The following is a 17,959-nucleotide window of genomic DNA, read 5'->3' as shown; positions in this document are numbered from 1 at the left end:
GTGGCTAAGTATAAAAAGCAAAACTGACCAGATGTTACATTTAGCAGAGGTAAAATGCCTCAAGCAATATACATGTCCAATAAAAACTTCAAATCCCTTTGGAAGTGAAAAACAGCTTGACTTCAGTGAGTGGTAGCTTTAGTGCATGGTTGGGGGGCGGTTGTGTGCAAAGCGCCTCCATGCGCACACTCTGGAGAAAGAATTTTTTCAGGGTTTTCCCTCCTTGGGTGTACATGTTGTAAACAACAGATAAGTTGTGTGTGTGTTTTTTAAGCAAAAATCTGTGGAGTGGAGAAATCTAGTTTGCCCTTATCTGTGTCAGCTTCTTGCATGAGATGGGGCTAAAGACATTTCCGGGAAAAAGAAGAAAGGTAGGACGTTTTAAGCATATGAACACATAAAAATGGAAGAGTCTTTTAAAAAGGAGACAAAAGATAGAAATGTTGGTAAGAAAGGAAGTGAGCAGGGTGAAGTTTGGGCACAAAATGACCAAAACACCTTGTGAACATGTTTAATGGGACCCCAGAGTGCCAGGGCATTGGTAATGCCATCAGGACATTAATGGTAACACGCACCTTGTAAGGAATTTTTGGTGGTGGTGGTTAAATTTTTATATACCTCCCTTTGGAACTGATGGAGTGTATGGCTGTGCCTGGGAAAGCTGGTGAGACAGTTAAAGTGCTAATGGCAATGCCAGAGCCTGAGGACTGGACTAGCAAGTGCTTAAATGGTTTCGTAATAAAACTTTGGGATGACAGGCACATGCATTTGAGTGCTAGTCACACTGCTCTGAGCCTCACGGCAATTGTAGTGTTTATTATTTCCCTATATCATTATCCGAACCCCCTCTATCCGCGACAAAACACCTACTACTTTAGGTACATCGTATTTTCCCAAACCGACTTTGAAAAGTTACATTTTTAAACAGTACGTACAAGCCGAAGTACGCTGATACCAACGTAAAATGGCAATCCAAAGGCAATTCCCTGTTTTCTAATCCCACGGTTTCCTTGTTGAGAACCGTCCCTGCATATGCAGATTAGGGAGCCAGGGAAGACCGTTTCATTGATTAGAAAATCAACTTTTACAGTTCTTTTCCTGAGTTATTACGCTACCCTGTACTGTATGGATACTTAATGGGAAAGAACGTGAGGTACTGAATTTTCCGCTCTCTGGGTTTCTAATTATTCCAACCGCCTTCAAAGAAGTGTAGTTCTTGTGCTGTGGCTAAATTCAGAAGCGGGAAATGCCAACCCCTCTAAAGACAGACGGATCGCCAAAACCAGGGACTGAACCAGAGTAGAGAAGGGTTAAGTGAAAAGAGTGCCCTTCCGAGAAACCGAAACCGCATCGCCCAAGCTAACGGGCGCCACCCGGGAAGCGCCGGGTGGAAGGTACGAGGATACACAGACCCCGCCCGGGCATCCCCACATCCCGGAGCGCCCTCTCGCGCCCCTGCGCGCCCGACCGGGGAGGCAAGCCTCGCGCGCTCCCTCCGCTCCCGCGGGCTGGGGGTGCGGCCGCCGGCGCGCGCGGGGGCGGGGCCGGCTTGGGGGGCGCGCGCGCGCGGGGCCGCGGGCAGGGGGGCGGGGCGGCAGAGCTCGGCGGCTGGGCCTGGAGGACAGCGGCGGCGGAGGCGACGAGCGGCAGCGGGAGCGGCGCCGAGAATCCTTGCGGGACGCGGGCGACAGGAAGCGGGGAGCGCAGAGGTAACTCAGGACGGAAAAGGCGGGTGGGGAGTGGGTGCGGGCCCGTTGGACCCCGAGGGCGAGTGGTGGAGGCCGCTCGCCCGGGGCGCCGACGCCGCTACCCGAGAGGAGGGGGCGGGGCGCTCGCGTCCCTGGAGGTGGTGCCTTTTGTCTGCCTTCCCCGACCGCTCCGCCCCCTTCCCCTCCCCCCACTGCGACCTAGCCCCCTGCCCCTCTCCTGGAAGCCTCCTCCGGGACCCTCTCGCGCGCGCGCTCCCGCCCTTGTTTTGTTTGGACTGGGGAGGTTGGGGAGCTCTTCCCTGATCTAGGGCCCTGCGTCCCAGCGCGCCTGCGCCAGCGTCCTCCCGCCCGCTCCGATTGGCTGAGGTCTTGCGCATGCTCCCGAGGCCCGCGGTGGGCCTCGCTGTCCGCTCCCGCCCTCCCCCTCACCCCACTCTCAGCGGTTTTCGGAGCCGGTTCGAAAGATGCCGGCGGCGGTGACTGGCTGTGGCGAACCCGCCCCCCGGGTTCTCCGCCCCCGCCGCCGCCATTACGGAGCTCCCAGCGGTGAGTTCGCCGAGCGCTGGGACTCGCGGTCCGCCGCCTCCTGCGTCGCGCGGGCTGGCGCCGCTCGGGTCGCGGCGTCGGCCTCCCCGCGCGCATCCCGGAGCGGGCGCTCGAGCTGTCAGCTGCAATGAGCGCGCACCTCGGTGTCCGCCGCCGCTGAGCTCGCCGCCCTTTGCCTCGCCGCCTTCATCCTGGCTCCGCTCTCGCCCCCGCCTTGCGCTCGGCGCCGCACCGGCCGCTCCCCGCCTTTGTCTCTGCTGGTCTTTCTAACCGGTTCTCTCGGCGGTCTGGGCTCGGTGTCAGCTGTTGGCGCCCCTGAAAAGCCTTTGCTGCTGCTGCCGCTGCCGCCGCGACGCGGGCCTAAGCTTTCGTTTTCCCGTATGGCTTTCCTAGAGCTTGTTAGTCACTGCTCCTTAGGTGATGTGATTTTAGCTAAGAAAGTCAAACGTGTGAATAGGGGCGTTTGTAAAGAGTTGGAGGCAGGAGTGGTGAAGTGAGAGGCCCAGATTTGAGATTTTGATACCGAATTGACCAATGTCTGTGACCGAGGACGAGTCACTTAACCACTTTGAGGGAGTGTTCACCCCTGCACAGAGGAGGGCCAAGGTGAACTTTACCGCCCTTTCCGCGTATACATTTTCTCTCTGTTGTTTATCATGCTTCCCGACTTTATGTTACATTGAAAAGTGAGAATTTAGTTACAAGTACAGCTAGGAATTCACCTGGGACTTTATGGACAAAGCTGGCCTGTCTTAGAGTGAAGTTACACGTGTCTAGTTTTATTTTGGAAGATAGCTTAGTTTTGTTTAATCTGGCATAGGCATAAAACTGTTAAGAACTTTTAAAATTCTTATTGCTCTTTTTAAAAGTTTAGTGTAATGTGTTTCAAAGTAGAAGTAGCATTTTTAGAGGTTATTTTTGGCCTTGTTTTTAAGCTTAATTGGAAGATTGAGGGCAAGAACTTGGAGAAAGTGTCCTGAACTCTTCGTGTATAGATGAAAATCCTAACTCTTTAGCCAGTTAGATTGTGCGTGCCTTAGGAATAGATCCCTGTAGTGTCCATAGCATCTGTGCCCAATATAGACACTGATATATTGAAATACAAAAGTGAAAAAGAAGTTGCTAGCTAATTATACGCATGCTTTTTGTGACATTGCCTGTTAAGTCTGAATATAGTTAAAGATTTTAGATTGAGAACAACTTGATGTAATCAGTGCATAGCTAATGATATTATAATGTATAATGTCTTGTGTACATTTTATGGTAAAATATGAAATAATACTTTCCCTAAAATGCGTACTTTCAAGGATATCAGTAAACTGAAATACATTGTTGAACTACTTATTTTTCTAGTGCTTTCTCAATGTAGAGAAAGTAAATTAAAACTGAAATTACGGACTTTCTACTTTTACAACCTTTTCTTTATTGCCTGCATTTAAACAACTTAGCACTTCCCTTGACGAAAGCAAATCTTTGTTATGTTAATCTCACATTAAATTTTAAAAACAGGTTGATGACCACAGAAAGACCACATAAACCACAGGTAAACTCAGATGGCACATATAAGAACCCAGATGAAAAACTTATTCAAGTTTCGTCTGTTCGTTCTTTCACTTAATAAATATTTATTAAGCACCTGTTCTGTGCCTGGCATGTTTCTTAGGCACCAAGTATGCAGCAGTGAACCAGCCAGATAAGATTCCTGCAAGGAAACAAGTGTGGCGGCCTAAAAGTCTGATCATTCAGAAATGTAGCAACAAAAGTTAAATTAATGAGTACCTGTGATGTTCAGGTAGTATGAATTAACCATTCATATAGTTTTGTTAGCTTTGTGATGAACAGTGAACTTACGGAATAACTCATTAACCAACCTATTATAAAGAAAGTGCTATAGGGCTTCCCTGGTGGCGCAGTGGTTGAGAGTCCGCCTGCCGATGCAGGCGACACGGGTTCGTGCCCCGGTCCGGGAAGATCCCACATGCCGTGGAGCGGCTGGGCCCGTGAGCCATGGCCGCTGAGCCTGCGCGTCCGGAGCCTGTGCTCCGCAACGGGAGAGGCCAAAAGAAAAGAAAGTGCTATAGACTGAAGCCTTAATTTTCATGACCTTTATTAAGGAAATACAGAGCTGAGGCAAACGTTTCTTAATATTTATATTAAATTTTAAATATTTAGTTTTATTTTTTAAGTGTTCTTCACACTTGCTGAATATAGTAATAAGTACTGTCAGGTGTCATTGTTCATTCAGCTTTTTTCCCCAATATTTATCCAGCACCCAGCATGTGCTGGGCATCCTTCTAGGTGCTGGGAATACAGTGATGAATTAGTCCTAGCCCTTGTAATGCTTACATTTCACTGGAAGAGACACATAATAAAAAAGTAAATAGACGTATGTTGAATTACAGGTGGTGGTAAATGCTATTACAAATGCCATATGAAGAAACCTGAAAAAGAATAAGAAGGATAGGAGGGCTTTCTGAGGGGGTGACACTGAGCACAAATCTAATTGAAGTGTCTAGGAAAAGAATGTTGCAGTGTAAAAGAAGAGCATGTGCAAAGCACACACTGAGGACCAAAAGATGATCTGTGTGTTTGGAGTCAAGAGAGTAGAGTGATGGGTGGAGTAGTAAGGGGTGAGATTACTGAAATAAGGGGGTGTGGTGATGGGGAGGTTTTAAGCAGGAAAGTGTCAGGCTCTGTTTTTTTTGGTGGATGCAGCCAGGAAGATTGGCAAACCAACATTTCTCAGTTATTCCACCCTGGGCATACTTCTTACCTGACCTAATTTAAACTAACATTCTTGTCCTCAGGTTAATGATGTCTAATGTCTTTATGGACCATGTACTTGTTGCCCTGACTTCAGTCAATTTTGTCATCTTGGCATTGAGAGTAGTTTCCTTTGCACCCCCACTCCTTTTCTAAAACCTGTTTGTTTCAATTTTGAGCAATTAGTAAATATAGAGTTGACTGGAAGGGTTTTGACTTTTTTTTTTAGTATTTTACTTACAGGGAAAATATTTTTTAAAGATCCTCTATGAACAGACTGCTGAAGGTTTTGCTGACTTCGCAGTATCATTTTCAGCCTAGCTAGTATTATCATGGGTTAAGAAAGATGAATTCATTAGCAGTATCACTTCACCAAGAATAACCTGATCATGAAGTTTTACTTCTGTATGGTATTTACATGTAAAAGTGTCATCAGATTTGCTTTTTTTTTAAATCAAGGAAAATGTATTATTATGTAAGTTCTAGTTGGGTGAGGGAGCAAGTTTATGTATTGAAATTATTCCAAGATAGACTTTTAGCTTTCACAAACCTAAATAATGCCCTTAAACCCAACTTTTCACAAATGAGAAAACTTTTTATTTTTGTGTTTTATAGTTGTTGAAGTGAACTGCTATGTGAGCATTTTAAGTAGTTTTTGTAACAGTTAATAATTTTTAAATATTCGTGGATATTCCTAATTTACTCTTGAATAATAAGTTTTTAGCATATGATCTTGAATTCTTTCAGCTGCCTTTCATTGCAGTTGACGGATAGTTCACAAGTCTGGCATTGCTCTTGGTGTTCCCATAAAATGGTTTTCCCTGTAAATGTGAAAGCGTTCTGTATGTTTGGAGCTTCAAACTATTACCTGACAAATTGAAAGCTCTTAAATTCCTAGACAGGGTTAGAGCTTAAAGTAGAAGCTGAATGACTAGTCTGCTCTTTCCCAAGTCTTCATTAGTCTTCAGTAGCACAAAGATCTAAATGCCTAACTGATTATTTTCTTAAATTTTGGAAGAGTTTTTATATAAAATGTTACTGAGGCCCCGATGAGGATGGGCGGGGCAGAGGGTATTAATGATCAGGTAAATTTGAGTGATTTACATGCGTTTTATTTTTAAATCTTTAATTTTGTTCTTTTGTGCTGATTTTACTTAACATTAGAAGTATGACAAATAAGGTCTTAGAGGCATATTTATTCTCCTAGGTGATGGTCTGAATTTGCTTTTCTGAGTCTGGAGGCTCTTAGACTGTCATGTTCTTCAGCAGTATTTTTGCCCTTGTATTACTTCTCTGATGGAGATGGAGTTAAGGTTACAGTTAAGTTTCCTGACCCCTTTGAGAACAGTAACAACAATAGCCTCTCTCTTTAGTAAACTGATCTTTGAGTAAACATTGACTAAACTATTTCTAGGTCTCCTTATTCTGTCCTTTCTGAGTTCCTGATACTAGCAGAAGGGATGGGGTTAGGTTCCTTATGAGCTTTCTTGTCCTTGTTGCCTTTGTTCATGTGGAAGGTGCAACAGCTGCTGTGGCTTGTGCATTTGTCTTAGTCGCTGCTTTTACATAGTCTATATTTTGATAGTGATTTTATCTTTCTGAATGATAACTGACTAAGTCATCTGTCGCTTAACTATAAGTTTTATAGTGAATTTTTTTTCCCTTTGGATGTATATTAAATTTAGACGTTTTAGTTTAGTTTTGTTTCTGTTAATCTTCACACCAGGTCTTTTCTGTGCTTTAGGTTGATTCTTCACCACACTGAAACCACTAGGAAAAATCCTTGTGGTTAACAGCAGAGGCTTCAGAGTGTAACCTGTACTCGGGCCTAGAAATTATTTTAAATGGCGACTGATACGTCTCAAGGTGAACTCGTCCATCCTAAGGCACTCCCACTTATAGTAGGAGCTCAGCTGATCCACGCGGACAAGTTAGGTGAGGTAGGGGCTGACACAGTCTTGAAGCTTCACTCTTGGATCAGTCCCTGACTTCAGGCCCTGCTGGGTCCTTCTTGGTACCTGTTCCTTCCTCTACTTGGGGGAGTCTGGGTTGTGAATCTGAACAAATCAAGTAGATACAAAGTTCTTTTCATCTTCCCTTTCCCCTCAAACTCCTGAGAAAACCTAAATTTATTCCAAATCAAGTATAATTACTTATTTCCATTTGAAATTCTAGCTAAAATAAAATACATTGAAAAGTACTTCTTAAGAATCATATTTCATTTCAAAAAACCTTGTTAAAAGTAATTTGCATCAGATCCTGGAGTCGACTTGAAGAATTCTCCTACATCTTCTGACACCCAGTTAGGCCCCTTGAAAAAGAGAGAAAAGAGAAATTTTGTTTGCATGTGTGATTATGGCCGTTTCTTTTCTTAGAAGGTAGAAGATAACACCATGCCGATTCGTCGAGCTGTGAATTCTACCCGGGAAACTCCTCCCAAGAGCAAGCTCGCTGAAGGGGAGGAAGAAAAGCCAGGTAAAGTAAAGCGGTGGACAGCTTCAAAAGGCAAAAGTTTCTGCTCCAGTTTGGAGTGTCCCATAAATTCCCTTGAACTTACTTGTTCTTTTTTTATGCTTCAGTGTTTGGGGGGAGCATTTAGAGAGAGAGGTGGTACCTGTTGGTATGTCATTTCTAGACCATGTGGGCAAAGAAAGAATTTCATCTTGTCTCTAAAGATTTTCAGAAGGTGAAAATTTCATGTTCTTGGAATTAAAAAACAGAAAGATGGTTGGAGAGAACAGGAATGGTCGAAGAGTAGCTTCTGGGCATACAGTGTCATGGGGATGAAGACCCTGGAAGAATGGAAGACTTGGGCCTTCAAGATGGACAGCGGAAGGCTCAACCAGAAATCATCAAGCGGCCTCAAGGGAGCAAATGGGCGATCAAAGCATTGGTTTGTAACTTTGGTGTTGGTGGAGAGAAGATTGGCCAGGCAGATGTGGGAACATAATAAATCAAGAGAAAGGTAGAACCGTCAATCTGGAGCATTCGCGTTCCTTCATGGCACCTCTAACCACTTCTGCAAGTGGAACTGCTTTTCTTGTTCTTGTGACCTTTTTCTTTTTCTTTTCTTTTCATTGCCAGGGATGAGCACATGGTGCTGTCCCTGTCGTGGCTGTTAGAACCAAATATTTGCTGACCAGCATATATTACCAATAAAATAATACATGCACCCTTGATGCCTTTATCCTTAGTGCACTAGGGATCTGCTCTTCTCCAGCTGAGCATGGATTTTGTCTCAGAATGCTCAGACGAATACTACAAGCATTTGGGGTACTCTGGCCTAAGGCAGTGAGGAGACATGGGAATCAGCATATTAAAAAAAATAATAGTTGCTGGTGAGTTGAGGGTAGGTTATTTTTTCCAGGACTGAGATAAGCCACTTGATGGCCCATCTTGAGCCGCACTTAACAGCCAGCTGAAGTCACTAAGTCACTAATAACGTGAGTTTTCAGAATACACCAGAGTGTTCAGGTGTAAGGTATTAGAAAAGTCAACCGAGAATTTATAAAGGACCAGTAAGACACTTCACAAGTTGTGTTTGCTTATCTTATCTCTGTCCCATTATAGTATTTTGTACATGAAAATAATTGGACTTCACTCATGTTGTAAATTTTATAAATCCAAAAAGGCATACACAATAGTTCTGTGAGTTGGAAACATTGTCTCATATGTAACAGTGTCTCATTATCTGTTGAGCAATTGAACCTTTATTAAACCGTAAGCTTTAAGAGAAAATAATGTGGAATTTAATTTGTAGCCCTGCTGTTATGGTAAAACTCAGTAAACGGTCTTGGCTTTTCAATTTGTTTAGAATAAAGCAATGTAAAAATAAGTAAACATGACTAACTAAAAGTAAGTTCTTACAGTTAGGTCGACCAGTTAGGTCAGATTGTTGGGGCAAAGGGCTGTAAAAGATACATCGTGATAAAAAAAAAAAATACATCTTGCAGTTATCTGTATCACCAGATACCATTGTTATACTGCAGTTCTAGCCTTAATATTTGCGTAACAGCTCTAGAAGCAGTAGAAGAGGCCAGAGGAGGATGGGAATCAGTACAAGTGCTAGCCTACAGGTTTCCCCTAAAGCATTTTGTATTATGTTCATAATAACTCTGTGAAGTAAGGGTACTGAGATATGGAGATGTCAAAGAACTTGCCCTAAGATATCAAGCTAGAATGTTAGAAAGTCTGAACTTGAATCCAGATATATCTGACTCTAGAGCCTTGATTTTTGCTGAGCATATATGGGAGGATTTTTCACTTACATGCAAGTCTGGTTGAAGAGCGTGATCCAGGATGATTTACAAATTATAGTTGACTATCCTGAAACTTACGGCTTAGAATTTTAATTTGTAGAATTCCTTTAGCATTGTATGTATGTGGTTTGGCTATCAGAAGGAAGTGGCATTTTTAAAAATTCTCTTATTTATATGAAGGCCCCAAAGAAGTCTTCATTATGCCAGTAATGAGTTCACATAATTTAAATGACTAAACTCTTCAAGCATATCCTTTTTTTTTTTTTTTTGCCTAGTTTTGGCCACTGATGCCCTTTTCTTTTAAGTCTCTGCTTAACCATTTCCTGGGGTTCTGTGGTCTGTAGTGGCTGCTCAAGGAGACCTACTGAGAAAAGACACAGACCAGCAACTGCAGACCTCAGTGTTCCCCCTCTCATATTTCTACACTTGCCAGAATCATTTCACTTGGAAAATAAATATTAATTTTCTATTATTTATTCCCTTACTAATATTAGCCTGTTAAATTATGAAATGGCTAATTTCTTAATTATGAGTCTCATCATTAATGTTATAGAGTAAAACACTCAAGAGTTTTGATTTGGGGTAAAATGAGTTTCCCTTTCTGTGCAATTTGCTGATCCTTCTCTTTTTCTCACCTAATGGTCTGGATCAGCAACCCCTTATATAGGCAATTTGAGTGACATAAATCGGGGAAAAAAGTGTACTCATAAATCATTTGTTCATTGTAGGATACAACTGTTAATTGCAACATTTGGCTTATCTGTTTAAAGAGATAAACTTTTACCCTTTTATTGACTCAGGCTCTAATGTATTTACTTGATGCAATTCTACGCACCTGATTTCTCTTTTTTTTTTTTTTAGAACCAGATGTAAGTTCAGAGGAATCTGTCTCCACTGTAGAAGAACAAGAGAATGAAACTCCACCTGCTACATCTAGTGAGACAGAACAGCCAAAGGGGCAACCTGAGAATGAAGAGAAGGAAGAAAACAAGCCTTCTGAGGAAACCAAAAAGGAGTAAGGACTTATGCCTTCTTGCTATTTGTATGTGAAGACTATGTAAAAGGACTGTAGGTCAGATTTTTTTAAAGTGATACAACTTAATTTATGCTAGATACATGCTATTTGGAGTTACTGTTTTTGGAATTATCTTTTGGAATAGGCTTACGATGTAGTCGTATGGCCTATTAGAATTTGTAGTAGTTATCAGAACAGTGGTTTGACGGATGCACAATTCATTCTTTTCGGCTTTGGCATGTGTTTTTGTGCTTAGAATTCATTGTGGGAGTGTCTCCTATTGTAAACATTGACATAATTTCAATAAGAAATGGAACGTGACTAAAAATCTGACCTGAGAGATTCTTCTTCACTTTATTCCTCCCTCTTTGCAAGAATGAGTTGTTTTTGCGTGCTTATGTTAGAAAGCATTAATCTATACCAAGACATTGCTAGAGTGACCTAAAACTCTGTATATATTTGATGAAGTATTCAATTGGAGGGTGACTTTGAGAATCTGAAGGCAAAATTTGCTATTGATAATCTGTACAATGTGATGGTGATTCTTTTTTAATTAAAATTTTTTTTTGCAGGACAGCTGGTAGCATTCATTCTATTCTTTTCATAGTTGGTGAAAACAGGAATTACTTTTTAAATAAAAGAATGACTTAGAAATAACTATACTTTCCAGGTATAATCCTCAGGGAATCCTTCATCCCAGTTTCATAGGTATATGTAAGGTCTGTGGAATTTTTAGCAGCTACCCTTTCTTTTAGGTACATGGAGTGTTACTGTTACTTAGAATAAAATGTGTATAATGCTTTATGGTTCACAAAACTTTTTATGAATGTAATCTCATCATTTCTTGCAGCACCTTGTGAAGTTTTTGGTATTACATGACTGTTTTACAGCTGAGGACGTTGAGACTCAGGTCACTGGCTAAGATCACATAGCTAGTAAATGTTGGAGCTGAGACTCAAACCCAAGTTTTCTGACTTCAGAGCTTGAGTTCTTCGCACTGTACTGAATCGCATCTGTTGCAGTTGTTACTAGAAACTCATTTTAAAATTCTCATTTCTTTTATGTACTGGCCCTTCATACTAGTGCTGATTTATATGACTCCTCTCTCCTGTGTGCAGCTGGGAGAGCACACCTTTTTGGTTCATTTGTAGAACCCAATTTTTTTTAAATGTTTTATTTTGTAAAATGTTGCTTATTTTACGTATCACCTCAGTGTGGAAATGAATTAAAACATTGATTTTTATCCCTCTCTGGTCTTTTCTTCTTTCTGACTTTATACTTCTTTCTGAAGAGTTTATCTTGCATAATAACAATTCTTTGTTTTAAAGTGAGAAAGATCAGTCTAAAGAAAAGGAGAAGAAAGTGAAAAAAACAATACCTTCCTGGGCTACCCTTTCTGCCAGCCAGCTAGCCAGGGCCCAGAAACAAACACCGATGGCTTCCTCCCCACGTCCCAAGATGGATGCAATCCTAACTGAGGCCATTAAGGCAAGTTTTTATTTCAAGCAGTTCATCTTAGATTTATTCTGTTTGTCTCTTGCGTATTTGAAAATGGCATACTCCTGTGCAGGCATCAGAAATCTTGCTCTGCTTCCTAAAAGAGATTTAAATAGAAGAAAGCCATTGCTAAGTTCATGTTTTTATAATATTATCACATTTGCTGAGCACTGTTAATTTTTTTAAAAACTCAGATTTACTATAGCAAGTATTTTTAACTTATCTTTAGATGTTTTTTTTAAAAACTCAGTTTATTTTCAGTATAGTTTTTATTTGAAGGCTGAACATGTTAATTCATTCAACAAACAATTAAGGACTAGCTTCTCTGTAGCAGGCAGTCCTACTAGTGATATAGCATAGAATAAGACAAACAGAGTCCTTGCCCTTATGAAATTGAATTGTGACTCAGGGTAACTGAATAGCAATGAGGAAATTTTATTTCAAAAAAGTATACGATCTTTAGGTTCATTTTCAAAGCTTATGTCTAATATTAGTAGTTGGTTATCTTTCACACCAGAACTCTTTTAGAAACGTCACTACTTTGCTTCATCACCTAGTCATTCCAGAATACTTGCAAAATCTATCCTCCTTCCATAGCTTTATAACTTTGCTATAATTCATTGACTTTCATTAGCTTGTGTGATCATCAGATACTGTTTTCCTGTTTTAAGGGTATCTTCTAATCTGACCTTGCCTTTTTGTGTGTAAATTTTTCTGGTTCATTTTGCCATGTTTATTTCATATGATCAGATGACAAGAGGAGTTAAAGTAGAAGCCATAGACACTCTGATTTCAGGGACCTTGTTGCTAGGATCTGAGTCAGAATTGGGGAGAGAAGGCTACAGATCAGTTTAACCAACGGTGGTTTACATAGGAAAGAGGAGCTTGGTGGTCATACTTAGAATTTGAGAAGACGCCACTAACAAACTGGAAAAAAGGTTTGCCTTCAGACCTCTCCCTACACTCCTTCAAGACAACTCTCAACTCATTAAGAAAACTTTCTTGGTTTATATAGCTTGATTATAGTGAGATCTCTTTTCTTTGTGTAGCCTTTCTTCAAGGATTTCACTTTGTGACCTCTCAGTCTAGGTTTGGGTTACAGCAGGGTTACAGTGAGGGTGGAGAAGGGACTAAAATTCTAAGATAATAAAACAAAAAATTTAAACAGTATAATTAGGCCTGAAAAATAGTTTGAATATGATTATGCATATTTGTACAAATGAAATACATACATATATGTATATATATATCTCGTGTATTCCATGCAGTGTAAACAAATCATGATTTCCGACCATTGACACCATTTTCTGAATTGAACAGGAATCTTGATACCTATTTTCATCTTATTCAGTTTGGTGGAGCAGGGATTGTTTTAGCATTAGAATGTGCTTTTCTGCTTGATTTTCTTTACTCTGTGTTTTCTTATAAGATCAGGAGAAAACTTCAGTAGGTTGTAATAGGTCAGAGACATTTACTTGAAGCAGGTGATTCATTTTAACACAATCCATATTAAATTGTGTTGTACAGTCTTTTCTGGTTCATCTGTCTGTGACTTATTTTTCTTTATCGTCAGTGTATAAAATAACATTCAACCAAGTCTTTATGCAACGACAGTGAGTAAATCCTATGGTCATTTTATAGACAATGGCTACACAAAACTGGTGGACTAGCTCATTAGATAATAGATGCTGCTTGTGTGCTTCAAAATGTAAAGCTTTTGAAACAGAATTGCTGCCTTTGTAACGCAATGACCTACTTCAGTTTTCCACGGGCATTAGTCAAATGGAGTATAGATAAATAGGATGGAAAAGGAAGAGGGCACTTTAAATTGCAATCGAATGCTCTCATTGTCCAAAACGCCTGTTAAGGCTTTGCATCTGTAAACCCAGTTTTGTGCCATTTATTCAGATTATCTTTGCTTATGGTATCTCCTGGCATTCACACAAAGCCTGCAGAGGAATACTGGTTCTGGTGTGCTGAAGTTCATTCCATAAAATGGGCCAGATCTGTGAACCTACAAGGGGTAGAAGTGCCCTGTTTTCCTCACTTTAATGCTAAAGATCTGTCTTCTAAATACAGAATAGAATTAGAATGGAAAGAGCTTCTTCATGAACACACAGAATGTTATTCACATGTTGTATCTTCTCTTTGGCTGTTTTGAACAATTTAAAATTGTTGCAGAAATATTGTTAATTCTGTATTTCTCCACAGCCATGATGAACTGAAGTTACCTGCAATACTGTTCACTCTTTCCTGCCATTTTTATCATCCATTATCAAGTTCACTTCCAAAATAATTTATTTTGAAAACATAAGTGTCAGAAAACATGAAAAACAGCTAGTTTAAATTAATATGTATGGTTTGATAAATCTGTTTCCTAGGCATGCTTCCAGAAGAGTGGTGCATCCGTGGTTGCTATTCGAAAATACATCATCCATAAGTACCCTTCTCTGGAGCTGGAGAGAAGGGGCTACCTCCTTAAACAAGCACTGAAAAGAGAATTAAATAGAGGTGTTATCAAACAGGTATTAAATGGTTGTTTGTAATAAGATCATTTCAACATGTATTAGCTGTAAATCCATATTTAGTAACATTTAGGCTTTTTGTGCTTTGTGAATTTGTTAGTTAAAATAAGTTAACATGATGATGAAAAGCTTAAAGATAACTATTCTAGAGAACAGAAGCAGTATGGTAATGTAACTTTTTTCTAGCGGCCTGTACTTTTAATTGAACTTTTGGGGGGCTGCTTGTGCTTGAGATTATGTGGTGCTGCAGATTAGAAGTGGGGTTGAGGAGTCCAGTTACTGCAGCAGCAGAAAAGGTAATTGTTCTTGTCTTAGGGTTGTTAGTTTTAAGGCCTAGCTTCTGTGGCTAGACTGGGTATCATTATAAATTAGATTTGCACATAGGTTCACCTTAACTTATTAGTATCTGAAACTATTAAGGCTTTGGGGAGCATCAGATAAACCTGAATAAACTGAGAATACTACTAAAACCAATATTGATTTCAGGCATAAATCCACGTTACTTTGCATAGTACATCAAAACTTTACTTAGAGCTATGAGGATATTTTGTACAACACAGCGAATATAGCCAGTATTTTATAATAATTTTAAATGGAGTATAATGTATAAAATTTTTGAATCACTATATTGTAACCTGAAACTAATATAATATTGTAAATCAACTATACCTCAACTTAAAAAGAAAATTGTTTAGCTAGAATGAACTTTCTTGTCAATCTTCAGAGGTCCAGAGGGAGGAGGTAACTACCAAGGTCCCATGGTAATAGCAAAGATGGTTCTGAAGATCTAGTTCACTGCATTCCCTGAGTCCTATTGCCTTTTTTCTATATCTTTCTGCATGGTTTGATTAATAACAGAATTCTGTGCCACTCAGGCATTTAAATTCCTCTTAGGAACTTTCAACAAGTACTTAACTCCACAAATATATTATTGAGTGTGTCCTGTGTGCCAGGTGCTTGGGGGTCCATCTGTGAGTAAAACAGTCCTGTGATGGAGCTTACATTCTTCCTTTCTCAAAATGTTGTAAAACTGGTATTTAAATGGCCTTTAAAATAATCATTGCTTAAAATACATTATCTAACCATTATAATTAGTATCATAGTATATGTCAGCACAGTTTATTAGCTGGCTTCATGTTTTTCTTTTTGAAAATATAGTTTGTGACCTATTTTGCCTCTTAGGCTGACCCTCAGTTTGATGCGTCAACAAGTTTATAGGCTGAAAGCATTTCCGTTTGATTGCTGTATTCACAGCAGGGTAGGTGAAGCTAAGGTGTGGAGGACTCAGGTTAATGTGAAGCTCTATGACAGCACTTCGTAAACTGTGGAAGTACATTCTAAGACTTCCACATACCGTCATGTGCAATGTCTAAAATTGCTAGATAACCTTTCCCATATGCAGTAATAATCTGTAACGGGCAAACTGTAGGAAGCATTGTGGCCTGAGATTAACTAGGCCTGAACTTTTGCCAAGGAGCTGTCTTCCTTTCGAGATAGAGGTTTTCTCACTTATTTTTTTTCTTGAAAGCTTATAGTAGACTGTTTAACCTGGTATCACCATTTTTGTAGATGAGGAAACAAAAGCTCAGAGGGTTTATGAGGTTGTCCAGTATTGAATAGCTAAATGGTACCATAAATAGGATTTGATCCCAAGTCTTTTGACTCATCCATTCTTTTTTCTCTGAAGAGTTCAGCAGCGCTTTACATTAGTTCTTGCATCACCATGCCCTGTAATTCGCTTAGTCTAGTATAAAGTTATCAATATGAGTACCAGAATAATTTAAAATAAAAATACCTGTTATTGCAACTAAAGTTAATTTACTTTAGGTAAAAGGAAAAGGTGCTTCCGGGAGTTTTATTGTGGTCCAGAAATCAAGAAAAACACCTCAGAAGTCCAGAAACAGAAAGGTAAGAAGTCTGTACCAGTTTGATTGAGCACTGTAATACTATTACTGCTAACAGTACAGTGTTTACTGAGTATTCACTGTGTGCACTGTACAGGATGCAGCCTTTCTCTGAAGGCCTGGAGAGGTTATAATTCATTTGCTCATTATGATTCAGCCAGAGAGTAGACGGGACAGTGTGCGACTCCAGGCACCCCAGCCCTGGAGCCCGTGGGCCTAACTGCCCTCTGTTGAACTATGGGCAGCTGTATGAGTTATACTGCTTTTTTGTGAAATACCTTTTAAACTAGAAGAGGCATCCAAGTATATGTTTACCCAATATTAGACCCTAAAACTATATCTTAAGCCAGTTTTTCTTTTTTGTAGACACTAACACTCCCCCTCCTCCAGACACATAATTTCATTTATGGAAAGTATACGATAATAAAGTGAAATACATAATATTTCCTCTGTGTCAGTAATTGAAATCATGACTGTTCCTCTACATCTCCAGTGTTACAGCACTGGAGATTTTTGTACTTTCCTTATAACGTTTTCAAACTTTGAAAATGAATTTTTTTGTACAGTGCTGTCTGATGCTGCATGATCCTTTTTATTCTTTGTTATTGAAGAATGAATTAAGATTTTTAATACCTTTTAATTTTTATATATATTTTTAACTCTCCCAGTTCAATTTTTTTTTTTTTTAAATCTCTGGCCGCGTTGGGTCTTCATTGCTGCGCATGGGCTTTCCTAGTTGCGGCGAGCGGGGGCTCCTCTTCATTGCGATGCACGGGCTTCTCATTGCGGTGGCTTCTCTTTGTTGCGGAGCACAGGCTCTAGGTGTGCTGGCTTCAGTAGTTGTGGCACGCGGGCTCAGTAGTTGTGGCTCGTGGGCTCTAGAGCGCAGGCTCAGTAGTTGTGGTGCACGGGCTTAGTTGCTCCGCAACATGGGGGATCTTCCCAGATCGGGATCGAACCCGTGTCCCCTGCATTGGCAGGCTGATTCTTAACCACTGCGCCACCAGGGAAGTCCCTGAAACTTTTATCTCAAAGAAATTGCCACTCAAGTGACATTACACCACTGTGATATGAATTATTTGAATGTGCTAAAAAGGAATAGTTTTCTTTTGCTTATTTGATTTGGCAGTCAGCTTGGGAAAGCCCTTGAGTTGAATATAGAAGCATTAGAAAAGAAAACTCTATATCCTGTAGTGATGATAATTTTTGATATTACATTTCAGAACAGGAGCTCTGCAGTGGATCCAGAACCACAAGTAAAATTGGAGGATATCCTCCCACTGGCCTTTACTCGCCTTTGTGAACCTAAAGAAGCTTCCTACAGTCTCATCAGGAAATACGTGTCTCAGTATTACCCTAAACTTAGAGTGGACATCAGGTATGAGCCAGAGGCCTGGACTTTAAAACACAGATGTCTGTATTACTTCCTTAGCCCCTTTTTCATGAGAAAGGAGAAAGATTAAATATTCAGTAAGGATTACTTCCAGTTGAGCTAGGAATAAAACCTTTTTTTGTGGGTTTTATTTTTTGTCCCATTATATTTTCCTTTTCATATCTCCATATGTAGTTTCTTTTTGAAACTCAAACCGCATGTTGACTTTCACAAGACTCTGATAGAGTAACTTTTCATGATGTCAGCTACTAGAATATTCAGAATTAAACGATGTCCTCTCAGCTGCTGATTATTTTTTTAATTTTTTTATTGTGATAAAATACACATAAATGTAAAATTTACTTTCTT

General features: G+C 40.2%; 1 protein-coding gene across 7 annotated transcripts in view; it reads left to right on the top strand.

Moving 5' to 3' along the window:
* Positions 1-1,589: 1,589 nt before the first annotated feature.
* HP1BP3 (heterochromatin protein 1 binding protein 3) overlaps positions 1,590-17,959 on the top strand; it is a 35,063-nt gene continuing 18,693 nt past the window's right edge. For 2 of the 7 annotated variants that reach the window (XM_067722800.1, XM_067722847.1), the window contains exons 1-8: positions 1,590-1,709; positions 6,763-6,958; positions 7,394-7,493; positions 10,139-10,292; positions 11,621-11,780; positions 14,171-14,314; positions 16,142-16,222; positions 17,442-17,596. In XM_067722800.1, coding sequence (XP_067578901.1) covers positions 6,863-6,958; positions 7,394-7,493; positions 10,139-10,292; positions 11,621-11,780; positions 14,171-14,314; positions 16,142-16,222; positions 17,442-17,596 — 890 coding nt within the window. In that variant the 5' untranslated portion in view covers positions 1,590-1,709; positions 6,763-6,862. Of the gene's footprint in view, positions 1,710-2,104; positions 2,256-6,762; positions 6,959-7,393; positions 7,494-10,138; positions 10,293-11,620; positions 11,781-14,170; positions 14,315-16,141; positions 16,223-17,441; positions 17,597-17,959 lie in introns of those variants that run through there. The other 5 variants (XM_067722819.1, XM_067722810.1, XM_067722828.1 and 2 more) reach the window with 5 other exon arrangements.

The sequence above is a fragment of the Pseudorca crassidens genome, chromosome 2 (genome assembly GCF_039906515.1).
Source record: "Pseudorca crassidens isolate mPseCra1 chromosome 2, mPseCra1.hap1, whole genome shotgun sequence".
Lineage (NCBI taxonomy): Eukaryota > Metazoa > Chordata > Mammalia > Artiodactyla > Delphinidae > Pseudorca > Pseudorca crassidens.
This window is presented reverse-complemented; position numbering and strand designations above follow the sequence as displayed.